Here is a 12,308-nt window from a genome sequence, read left to right as displayed (position 1 = left end):
CAGTAAAGAAACATAATGAATAAACTACACTGAGCCTTTAATATAACTCACTTTGCCAGTTTGTCTGTACATGACATGGTAACGAGAGGTTTACTCGGCGATAAGCCATCCCATTTCTGATTGGCTCTCCGTGCCGTGATGGGCAGCGTCCCCTCACCTCCCTTTACCTTCACCCTGAGGTGGCAGCGAAATCTCCTGCTGGGATCTGACACAAGAAGAAAGTATTTTACAGAAGCATCATCTCTGCTAAAGAAAAACATTTACAATCGTTAGTTTCACATCACGCAGTTTTTACTTCCTGTGTCATGAGCTTGTCCCACATGCAGGACACAAAGGCAGGGAGGATTAAAGGAGGGCGAGCTGTTTATTGTGGGCTGGAGGCTGGTTGCACAAAGGTGGAACATTAAGAACAAAATAGGAAAACAAAAACCTGGAAAACACACTAGTGCTAAACCATGGGGGCAGGGAAAGACCAGGGCAGGGAGAACTGAGAAAGGACAAGGGGAGACAGGGACAGTAGAGTGGAGAGAGCTGGGAAAACAACACACAGCTGAACTGAATCAGAGAAGATGAGACACAGGAAGCAAAACTAAACCGGGAAAGCACCGACACAAGAATTTAACGTAAGAGACTTGGCACAAAAGAAAAGCAACTAGCAATCAGGATCAGAACTAAGTATGCTAAATAGGACAAAATACTCAGCAATATAAGTGCGAAGTAAATCAAGCATCTCAAAGGAAATTAGAAAAACAAAACTTGGAAATGCTGGGTAAGCTGATTAGGACCATAACATCCTGTTTCCCTGTTTGATTGTGCGCCCTGCTCGCACTGCTTCCACCTTTCTCGTTTGATCTTTGCTGTTTGTTCCCACCTGTTAACATGATCTGTTTGTGTACCTGGGCTCGTTCAGCTGTCATTTCAGCCTGCAGTTCTGGTTCATATGGCATTTATTCCTAATTATCCACTCCCTGTATTTTCCCTGTGCTGTTGTTTTTCAGCCTTGATCTTTTATGCTTGAGACTTTTGAAGTGTTTTTAGTTTTCTTCTAGTTTTTGTTCATCATTCCTGTCTCCTGAAGCCCGGATCTGGATGCTTTAGATCTGATAACACAACAGAATCAGCATCCAGATGATTTTCACATGTTTTTCCACTTTTTAAATTGATTTAATGGACCTTTAATGGGCTCCTGTAGGATCAAAACGATAATAAAAATCTTAAGTAAGTACAATTTTATTTGTATAGCACCTTTCAAGACAGAAATCACAAAGTGCTTCACAGAAAAACTAAAACAGAAAAACAGAAATCAACCAAAAGCAAGTTTAAAAAGATGGTTTTTAGCTGTTTTTTAAATGAAACCAATGAGTCCACAGATCTCAGGCTTAAAGGAAGGGAGTTCCAGAGTCTGGGGGCCACAGCTACAAACGCTCTATCGCCTTTTGAGTTCAGCCTTGTATGTTGGACGACCAGGAAGCCCTGATCACACGACCTCAGGGACCTGCTGGGGATGTACTGATGTAAAAGATCTCTGACATAGGTTGGTGCTTGTCTATGCAGAGCCCTGAATCTCAAAGTCAAAATCTTGAAGTGGAATCTGAATTTTATGGGGAGCCAGTGCAACTGGATCAGCAGAGGTGTAACGTGGGAGTATTTAGAAGATGTGGTCAGAAGCTTTGCAAATGATGCGCAGAGGCTTTACTTAAACAATCTAAATGTGTTCCTCTCACATGCAGCTGTGGTCTCGTAGGGGCAGTTGAGTCGAGCGTCTCCACACGGCGACGAGCTGACGTACATGTGGAAGTGGACGCCCTCCCGCAGCCGGAAGCCATCACCGCAGTTTTTATTTGGTATAAAGATCGACTGATTCTCGCTGTCCACTGGCTTGCTTCAGAGAGGAAACGATCAGACAGGAAAAACAACAAAACAAAAACACTATTTTACAACAAGGAGCAAAAAGGACAAAAACAATTTCATCTTTTTTTTGTGAAATAACACAGCAGCACACATAAATAATGAAAAAACTTAAAAATGTACATTTCTAATGGAAAAATACAGCTAGAAACTTACACAAAGTAATATTTTTTAACATTTCTAATGCAAATGAACACGAATGTAACACAAAAAGAGCCTAAACTAGGTTTAATAGCAAATATCACCCAAAACTGAACAAAATACATTTTTAAAAATGACCAGTAATCAGAGGGCCTGTGTATTTTGACCTCAAGCCCACATCGAAGACACAGATGTGGGCAGAGACAGACACACAGTAGTTTAATTCACCAGGTAATATGGATTAACCCTCGTCCTATAAACTAAAGCCTTAGTTCAGCACTAGGTTTAATCCAGGTCTTAGAAAACTGTGCAAAAAGACAAAATCCACATAAAACTGGACACAATGTTAAGCCTCATCTATCAAAAACATGAACATTTTATTGGAAAATGAATAAAAATACTTAATAAGAAAATCTATCCAAAGTTTTCAGAATAGGTGTCATTTCCACTTCAGATCTGTGAACGATGAGATTTATTTATAATGCCATATTTAACTCAGCCAACCCTCCAACGCTGATATTTGACCAACCACTTTAAGGCCACAAAGAAAATCAGAGACTGCTAATCATACCAGAGGAGCAGCTCCAGCTGACTGTACAGGAATCGAACCAGCGCCCGTCGACTCACGACTTCAGCGTGGCAGTCGGTGAGCGTACAGCCACAGTCGCTCACACCACCCAAGTCCAAGCACTTCGTCCCTGTGGCCAGAGACACAACCTGTGCTGATCGAAGATCGAGTCCTGGAGGGAGAGAAATGAAGCATGTGGGAATTGACAGGCAGGATGATTGTGATTGGCTCTAATGGAAGGAGACTTCTGGCATGCTGCCGCTGAAACGGGCCATCTTATTTCACTCAGGGAACAGGAAAATGAGGCATTTCCTCTTTTCCTCCCCTCTGCCTGTGTCGGGTCATAACCGGAGCGTTAACAGGCTGAGACGGGCTAATGAAAAGTGGATGACTGAACAATCACTCCGTCGTCTCCAAGAGGGGCTGTTGTGCTTCTATCCGACCTCATCAAACATTCACAGGGCTGTCTCGCCTCTGATCCGGGGCGACTCTTTGATTGCTTTAAATGATGAGCCCAGACAAGTGGCAAAACATCCTGTTAGAAGATCGGACGCTGCTGCGTCTGCGTCAAATTTCAGACGACAAAAAGCCGAGTGAAACGATAACATGAAGCGAGCCAGAGAACAGAACCAGGACTGACTGATAACTGTGTCACTATGATGCAGGATTTCTGTGAAATAAAGAGCAATATTTTAAACTCACTGGGTGTTCGCCATGTCAGATCACAGCTCCTAAGGTCATAGATGTGAAGCTCCTATAGTCTCTGCATTAACAATCCCATCCTGTCTCAGATATTTGCACCAGACTGTCGCTGATCAGCATCAACAGCATCAGCAAAGCAACATAACCTACACACACACCCCTCCCACTTAATTCTACACCACTTTGTATGAAGTCCATCACCGAATTATAATCTAATAAACAGAAATAAAATGTTTACAAGGATAAAGGTGAAATGGCATCAGACGGGGCTTAAAAGCAAGAGATAGAGAAAATTAAAAAGTGGAAGAGAAGTAAAATAAAATCAGATATTATAATAATTAACGATCTTTAATAATTAAGGAGGAGATGTGAAGCAGTTATAAAGAACAATTTAGGAATAACTCTGGACTTGTAATTTGTTCTTTTAAATTTAGAGAGACTAATTTCAGGCTGGAGGATGGAGGAGACGACGAGGCACAAATTAGAGAAAAGAGCAAAGCCCAAAGTGCTTTTTTGTGACTTAAGTGGGAGTGTGTAAAGTACGAATGTAGATGATGTATGACTCCTTCAGATAATGAAAAACAAAGCCTACACAGGATGCCCTATGGGTGCATGCCTCTTTTCTTTTCAAAGATACCTGATGAAGAAAGCACGCTAGTGTGATGAATGACAACAAAGATTACATGATGCTGCTGTTCACTGGGATAAATACCAAAGTTCAATGAATTGCTTTACAAAAACATTTTCTACTGATAACAGATCAGCATGTAAGGAATGATATGTGATCACGTTACTTTGGACCTCTGACCTCTTCTTCATGGTCGAATTCGGTCATACTTTTTGACCATCATACCGCCAGCACTCACCTCTGGTCATCACGATCCCTGCAAGCACCTTGTGTCGGACGTGCGAGGTAGAGGAACAGCTGTCTGCGAGCGCTGTGTATTTCTCTCTCACCAAGTGGAAGATTGACTCTGCAAAGAACTACAGAAGAAGAAAACGGAGGATACAAACTGAAAGTGTGTTTTTGTTGAAGATCACGAGATGCTTCATTATTCAGAGGATACTGTTGCCTGTTAGTCTTTGTTTTAAGCTTTAGGAATGTAACCATGTAATACACTGTTACAACGGAAGCACTAAAACCCTTTTTTTTTTATCTTTTAGTGACATAAAGTGGTCTACCTAGCTTGTCTTTCCTCTTTATCACTGGCTATTGGCCAGATTGTGACAACTCGCTAACTGTAGCACAAAGCAAATAAATGTGTTTGTTCAGGCAGCTGTTCTCCACATCTGTGCAAACACAGTGAAACTGTCCTCATCAATACTTATTTTCCACCCTGATTTACGAATAAATTCTTTACAAATCCTACCATGTGGATTCATGGATTTTTTTTTTCACATTCTGTCTCTCACAGTTGAAGTGTACCTCTGGTGCAAATTACTGACCTCTGTCATCATTTTAGGTGGGGGAACTTGCACAATCGGTGGCTGACTAAATACTTTTTTGCCCCACTGTATACTTCCACTGACTGTCTGGACTTTAAAATATTTATTCTAGTCTGTTGTGGGAAGATTTGAATGTTGGATTTTACCAAAGGTGGAGTTTTTAGAAATATCACTAGGAAACAGTTTGTTACTTACACTCAGAATAATATTTTTTCTGTTGCAAGATTTACATTTGAAGATCCGATTTGTGTACTTTATTATGGAATTTATCAGAATGAGAATACTTTATTCATCCCACAGTAGGAATAGTAAATAACCAGTTAGCTAAAAAAAAAACCCAAAAACCTAACTTGTGTAAATTTCTCTGCTTTTTCAAAACAAACAAAAAAATCTATATTTATTGGATCAGATCTGGCTGAAGCTCACGATGACGTTCAGAGCTCAGAGAATAAACCTTTAAATAAAATCTTTTAATGGACAATCAAGCAACAATAAACTGAAAGAAAACAGCAGTCTGATAAAGTCAAGTGAAAGCTCTGCTGATAATGACCCACACTCCTCAGATCAGTCAGAGCAACGATAAGAGGATGAACTGAGCTGCTGAATCAAAGCCAGTGGATCATGCTAAGCTATGCTATTAGAAACTAAGGAGAAGTATTGGGGAACTGGAAAGGAGAAGAACAGGCCCCCTTTAAAAAGAAAGTGTCACACTTTAATGTCTTTTTTATATTTCTAACCATATAAACTTCCAGTAATGCTAACCCAGCATGTTCTCAACGACCACCTTTTAAAGGTTCAAACTATTCTGTGGTCTGAGCGAGCTTATTTTGAGTGAAACTCTCAAGCTCAACATTTTCTGGATGACAGCGGCACAAGGTCGTGTGTAATGAGTGTGTTAAACAATTATCTGTTGGATTATTATGCTCTTCACACCGCCTTCCTGCTCCACCTCTATCTCCTTGCTCCGCTGCCGCTCCTCCTTCATCCCTAATGTGCTGTAATAATGTTCATTAATGCGTCACGCCGTCTGACAGACAGCTCATATTGAAGCGAAGGAGGGAGGGCTGATGCTAAATGATGGGAAATAAAAATTCCACACAAAGAGGAGGAGGAGGAGGGAGGATTTGGCAAATTGTTCACTTATTGGTGTATCAGCATACAGCCATGTAAAAGTGCTTTTTGTTCAAAATCAAAGCATCTGAATCCCCTTTTTCACCCAAAATGTTGCCATTGCACCCACCCGTCAGTGGATCCTCTCATCAAACCTCCCTCAGGCTTCAATGAAGTATGTACATGTCTGTCTTTCTCCATTATCATTTGCATATTTCAACAACTGTGTAAAAGGGTTTATGCCCAGTCACTCCCTTCATCTCCCCGGAGTCGATCCGAGGAGACGAGTCGCCTTGTATTCATAAAACACGGCAGCACGACAGTAAAAGACGTCGGGGACAATTCTCCACGGCTCTGAGACATAATGAAGCTGTTTAGATGCTGCAGAGGAGTGTGCAGGACACCATCCAGCTCTCAGGCCTCAGGACATGATGGCCATGCTGATGTGCAGCACACTCCATTTGGTAGCATACGGTGCACCTCACACCCATTTATCCAGACTGCTTCGAACAATGGCAAATGCTAAAGAGAAGAGGGAGAAATTCAGTGTCACGACTTGAAGCTGACAGTTTCAAAGTGAGGACCCACAGGATGTAAGAGGAGAACGATGTTGCAGTTTGTTAACGTTTAGTCACCTCAATATAAAAATGGTGGGCACAGAACAAACATCTGGGGGACAGCTTTGTTGTCTCTGACCATCTTCTAACTCCATCTTTGATGTGATGTTTTCCTTTTTCATGTCATGTGTGTTTCTGTCACTGTGGTTTTCCTCATTCAGGATCTCAGTTTAGAAGTTATGTTTAGTGATTTTAACAGGACTTTATGTTTTAAGGATTTGGGTTTTGTGCCTTGTGTCACAGGCTGGGTCTCCGACCCAGCACTCTGAGTTTTCTTTGTATTTTTTGATATGTTATTAGTTTTTGTGTTATTTCCTATTTTGCCTTTAGTTTAGGCAGTTATTGGTTATTGTTCCTGGGTTTTCTATGTTTTGGGGTTTGGTATTTATTCATCACGTATTAGGTCTGTTAAGTTGTGTTGTCATGTTTAGTTTTAGTATTTCCCGTTTTATTCTGACAATGTCATGTGTTCTCTGTTAATTGTATTTAGCTTTTCTCTCCTGGTCCTGTCATTAGGTTTATGGCTGTCAGCTGTTTCCCCATATGTTTCCACTTCCCCTGATCACCTCATGTCTGTATTTAAGCCTTTTGTTTTCTTCATGCCATCGTCGGGTCGTCTGTTTATTCTGCCCTAGTTCTAGCCTGGTTCTGTTTATTTTGACCTCGGTCTTAGTTATGGTTTTCATCTGTTATTCATCATTAGTCTTAGTCATAGTATTTGCTGGTTATTTTCCATCACAGTCATAGTTTAGGTTTTGGTCTCAGTACCGTTTAGTGTTTTGTTTCTTAGTGTTTTGTCAGTTTACTTTGGTTTCCCGGTTTACTCCTGCCGTCATCTAATAAAGGATCACTTTTCTGCTCAAACTGTCAACTACTCGTCATCATCTGCTTTTGGGTCCTGTTTCCACACACATCGGCGCACCCCGCCGTGACACCTTGCTGGTTTGTTGGTATTTGGTTTCATGTGTTTTGGTTTTTCTTCCCACCCCAGTCGTCTCTTGTGGTCTTCATCCTCATGATTACATGGTTAGTCATTTGTCTCTTGTGCTTTTCCGTTGGGTTGACTTCCTTTGTTACTGTCTTAATTACTTTCAGCTGTGCCTTGTTACCCTGGTGTTTCCACTTCCCTCGTGTTTTCTCTTGCTTGTTGTAATGGGGAAAGTAAAACGTGTCACATCTTGGTACTGTTGTGAAACAAAGACACAAACAAGTGTTGCACAACTGTAAACAACACCAGATCAATACTGGTTTTATGTTATTATGATCAGGGTTGGAGAAATCTGCACACAGAGACGTAAGAACAGAGAAATTGCTGTTTATTGTATATGTGTTTTGTTTGCAGTCCCCCTTTTTCCGCCCTCGTTATCTGATTGGATTGACTCTCCTTTTGGATTCCCTAGAGGAGCTGCAGTTTTGGGCACATCTGCATTGGCTTCATTTTTCAGCTTTGGATGCTGCATCTTGATTTGCTCCCAGTTTTTGTCAGTTTCTCTTTACCTTCAAAATCCTGTGTTTTCTTTAAAAAATAATAATTTCAGTTACTATTCAGTTATTATTTTCATGCCAGTCTGCTTCAGTTTTTATCTGCATTTGTGTCTAATCAACAAAGATCACCGGAAAGGTGAGAAAAAGGCAGATTTAGAGAGTGTGATGTCTTTGTATTTTCAACATTTTACATTATTTTATTATTCGGAATGACAGGTGATATAAAGGTAAGGGCTAGGGGGGCCTTAGCCAATGCCACATGGTGGGAAAAGAGATGCGACCAATGCGTTTGCAACAACACCTGAACATCTATTGCCTTTAACACTGAATGAAATCAGATATCATCATGGGCACATATGAGGTGCTGTATGTATGGGATATGTAATATTATATAAAAACTCCAATGAGAAGACTACATAACCGGTTATGAGCAGTCATGCAGTCATGCATGGGACAGAAAGATGTAAATTCATGTATATTGTGATAGCCACAGTGCTCATGTTTGCCTATTGGAGTCTTTTTTAACTTTTACCTGGTCATTTTGCATCTCTTTGCATTTTTATTGCTGTTTAAATGGTAAATGGTAAGTATAGCGCTTTACTAGTCCCTAAGGACCCCAAAGCGCTTTACACATCCAGTCACCCACACATTCACACACTGGTGATGGTAAGCTACATTGTAGCCACAGCCACCCACTGATTGATGACTGACTGACTTTTAGCTGGGGCTCGGGTCCACGTGCTCCCCTATCCTTTTTGGGTCTGCTCAGGTAGGTGACTCGAAGCTCAATACAGTTTTTCATCCATGTAAGCAGGACATGTTTTCGAAAATCAACTCATTAAAATTTGTTTATTTACTCATTACAGATGACCTGAGTGAAACTATTCCCCCACTTCTTTCCATATACAACTCCTTTTTTATTCCTGCACTTATAAAAGGAGAGTAGAGGTAAAATACTCACCTGAGGTAGCTGATTTTTGGCCCTGCTGTCCTGCAGGCCCATGAAGGTCCTCTCTGGTCCCAGACTTATGTTGTAAAGAGACTGTAGGGCAGTTGCTGCTGCTCTGGCCTTGGCCAGTCTTTTACTGGGGGCACACCCTTCAAACACCCGCCCCTCCAACCTGACCACCATAACAAAAGTCTTCATCGGCCTGCCAGGAACTCTCTCAGTCAGGCACATGTACCTGAGCCCCGGTCGCAGCTCATTGAGCAGTGCTACTGGACTGAGGTCCTCTAACAGTGAGGTGGTGACTGCTCGTCTTTTTGGATTTGTAGAGGACACCAAGTCCAGTGTTAGACGAACAAGTCTTCTGTGGTTGTAAATGCTGGAGAAGACCTCCTTTTTTGCTGCGTTGCAGTGGAGTAGATCACAGTTCCGAAGCACCGACGGCTCAAACTCTTTGAAAAATCCGTTGGGAATATCCACTTTATCTGCTGTGAAGTCCACAGGTGTGCTGGTGAAGTTCCCCATGGTGGCATGAGCCTGGGAGGCGTTTGGGAACTGAATGAATGACTGGAGAGCCTGCTCTGCAGCCCTCATCTTGGCCTGTTTTTTAGTTGGTCCTCGGCCCTCGAAGTGGAAGCCGTTTACCTCCACGGCTACAGAAAACACCGGTGCGTGCAGCGGGCCAGTCTTTGATGTGATATCATACTGCAGGCCTGGTCGTAGCTCATTCAGGTGCACCAGTGCGTTCTTCTGAGTCACACCCCAAGCTGCTCTTTTACAGGTCGAGTGGCTTTGGTAGAGCAGCTGGTCTTTTCCGTCCACCAGCGGCTGCTTCCTCTTCAAAGCTCTTTGTCCATTTCTGGGGAAAGTTGTGCAAAAAGTTGATGGGTGATACTTTCTAAGGAGGTCACGCTCCACCTGGCATTTGTCATCCTGATTCTCCTTCACCTCCAAACTGCTGGTACCTGTTTACGAGATCAGTGTTCGCAGTGAGAAATCCTGTCCTGCTTTATTGTACATGAAAATCATCAGCATTCTCGCACAGCCGCATGATTAAAACATTTTAACTGGACTCTAAAACTAAGCCAAGTAAACCCTATGATTCAAAAGCTCATAGGACCAACTTTTGAGGGAATAACTTGTTTTCTGAGACTTCATCAGTCTCTCACATCGATGTTGAGGTGATTTGGTCAACTCTTCTTTAAAGCGTTGCATCAGTTCATTGAGGTTTTTGGACATTCATTAATGCACAGCTCTTTTAAGGTCCCGTGACAACCTTTCAGTCAGGTTGAGGACTTTGACTCGGCCATTGCAACACAATGATTCTTTTATTTTTCAGCTTGTATCCCAAATCATCCCTCCTTCGCCACTTGTTGTTTGTGCTGATATAGTTTTTGTGGTTCATGCCAAATCCGGAACTCAAACATCTCCACTTTGGTTTCATCTATCCATGGAAAGGACAGTTAATGCCAAATACGCTAATATTTACCAGGCGTAAGATTTTTTTTTAGCTACCTAGTTACCATTTTAGTTTAGTTTGTTAGCATGCTAACATTTCCAATAAAGTCTAAACAGAGACTAAATCTGAAGTGCACACATCCATTGTGTCTCCATGTACTTAAGTCATGGGTGTACTTAAACCATTCAGGTACATAAAGAGTTTGTGTCAGCAAATGATTGTTGTGCAATCATCTGTGTAAAGCCAGAGTTTGTACTTTACGTCTTCTGTCATGTTTATATTGTTATATTTCTGAAAGCTCACATTAAACATGGCCACATTTTTTTTATGACTAAGCTTTTAATAAAGGCTTTACTTTTTTTTTCAGAACAAAAAAAAGGGAAAACAACAACAACAACAAAAAAAGCCCAACAACAACAAAACAAGCAGTCGACTGAAAATCACAGCTTTTTCTACAAAGCTGTTCTGGCAGTGAAAACATAACATTGTATTCATGAATTGACAACACGTCTACAGATGTATGAGCATCCTAGGAGAGGCATACAGAAGTGTATATAGTGAGGAGGCACAAACAGAAAAAAAAGGAACCCATACTAATTTTGGACAGATTTCAACCACTTGTACCATCTTGTAGTATAAGTTAGGGCTGGGCTATATCATACCGTTCACGGTAATACCGGTGTAATTTTGGGCAACGATAAGAAAATGAAATATCGCGATAGAATATGGGTAAAACGCGCGTGCGCAGTGCCTTTGTTTACATACGCACATGGCGGCGACGGAGAATGAGAAGAGCGAAAGCGGATTGTTGAATGAAACAGATGAAGCAGAATTGGTTTGTAAAAATGTTGCAACTTCAGTGGTGGGGAACTGGTTTAGCTTTCATCCGTCAGATACACAACAAAGCACTATTTTTGGTAGAGCATGCTAGCGGGCCGTCGTTATTACCGTGTTTTTTGGAAAATACGGCACACTTAAAATCAATCCTTTGATTTTTCTGAAAGTCGACAGTGCACCTTATAATCCCGTGTGCCTTATGTATGAATTCTGGTGGTGTTTACTGACCTCGAAACGATCTTATGTGCTACACGGCGCCCGAAAATCTGTTGCACCGCTTGATGGATTGTCGGAGCATTACGGCTATCGTAGGCAGGAGCCTCGGGGAGTGATATGTACTGCGCTTCAACATAATATTACCATATTGTGTGTGTATAACCTCTTTTTAAGTTTTGTGGATATTATACATGGTTATGCTGAGGATATGTCGGCCAGTTTCCACTGGAAATGCCTTTTGGTTAAACTGTCAGCGAGGAATTTGCATTTGCACTGTTAATTTTTTATATAACTTTAATGCACTTAAAAAAGCTGCTTGTGTAAGTGAAAATACAATGATTTTTTGGGGTTTTTTTTTTGCACTAATAAAGTTGAGGAGTTGTAAAGTATTTTGTCTAGTGTCAATTATATCGTCAGTTATATCGTTATCGCAAATTTTCGAATGTATATCGTGATAAATATTTTTGGTCATATCACCCTGCTCTAGTATAAGTATTAGCTTGCAACCTTAACAAAAAGGTAAGTTTTTCCATTTTATGAATGTCCTCAACAACCTTCAACCAGTCGCCCAGAACAGGGGGTCAGTACAGAGCCACTTACCAGTACTTGCTTTTTTTGCAGCAGCAGTAAGAATCTTCAGGAGATATTTGTCATTGCTTGTTCATTCTTTGGGTAAGTCTCCTAAATAAAATGTTATGACGGACCGTTGTTTTGATTTAAAGCCTATAGTCTGTTCTATCTTTGATATAACATCTTCCCAAAATGTAGAAAGTTTTCGAAACAACCAGAATATGTGGGTGTGGTTTGCAGCAATTTCCCCACAGCTCGTCCAGAAAAAGGAACTTCCACCTATTTGTTGTTTTGGCATCATGA

General features: G+C 41.2%; 1 protein-coding gene across 1 annotated transcript in view; it reads right to left on the bottom strand.

Moving 5' to 3' along the window:
• LOC146612923 (inactive double-stranded RNA-specific editase B2-like) overlaps positions 1 to 12,308 on the bottom strand; it is a 36,042-nt gene that overhangs the window by 4,185 nt on the left and 19,549 nt on the right. The window contains exons 3-7 of the mRNA XM_085377814.1: positions 8,939 to 9,888; positions 4,186 to 4,303; positions 2,621 to 2,789; positions 1,725 to 1,882; positions 52 to 205 (exon numbers count right to left, since the gene is read on the bottom strand). Of these exons, the coding sequence (XP_085233940.1) occupies positions 52 to 205; positions 1,725 to 1,882; positions 2,621 to 2,789; positions 4,186 to 4,303; positions 8,939 to 9,888 (1,549 nt within the window). The remainder of the gene's footprint in view (positions 1 to 51; positions 206 to 1,724; positions 1,883 to 2,620; positions 2,790 to 4,185; positions 4,304 to 8,938; positions 9,889 to 12,308) is intronic.

The sequence above is a fragment of the Diplotaxodon limnothrissa genome, linkage group LG18, assembly GCF_057381915.1.
Source record: "Diplotaxodon limnothrissa isolate DT_005_m linkage group LG18, D_limnothrissa_male_GT1.1, whole genome shotgun sequence".
NCBI lineage: Eukaryota > Metazoa > Chordata > Actinopteri > Cichliformes > Cichlidae > Diplotaxodon > Diplotaxodon limnothrissa.
The sequence above is the reverse complement of the archived record's forward strand: the minus strand, read 5'-3'. Positions and strand labels throughout refer to the sequence as shown.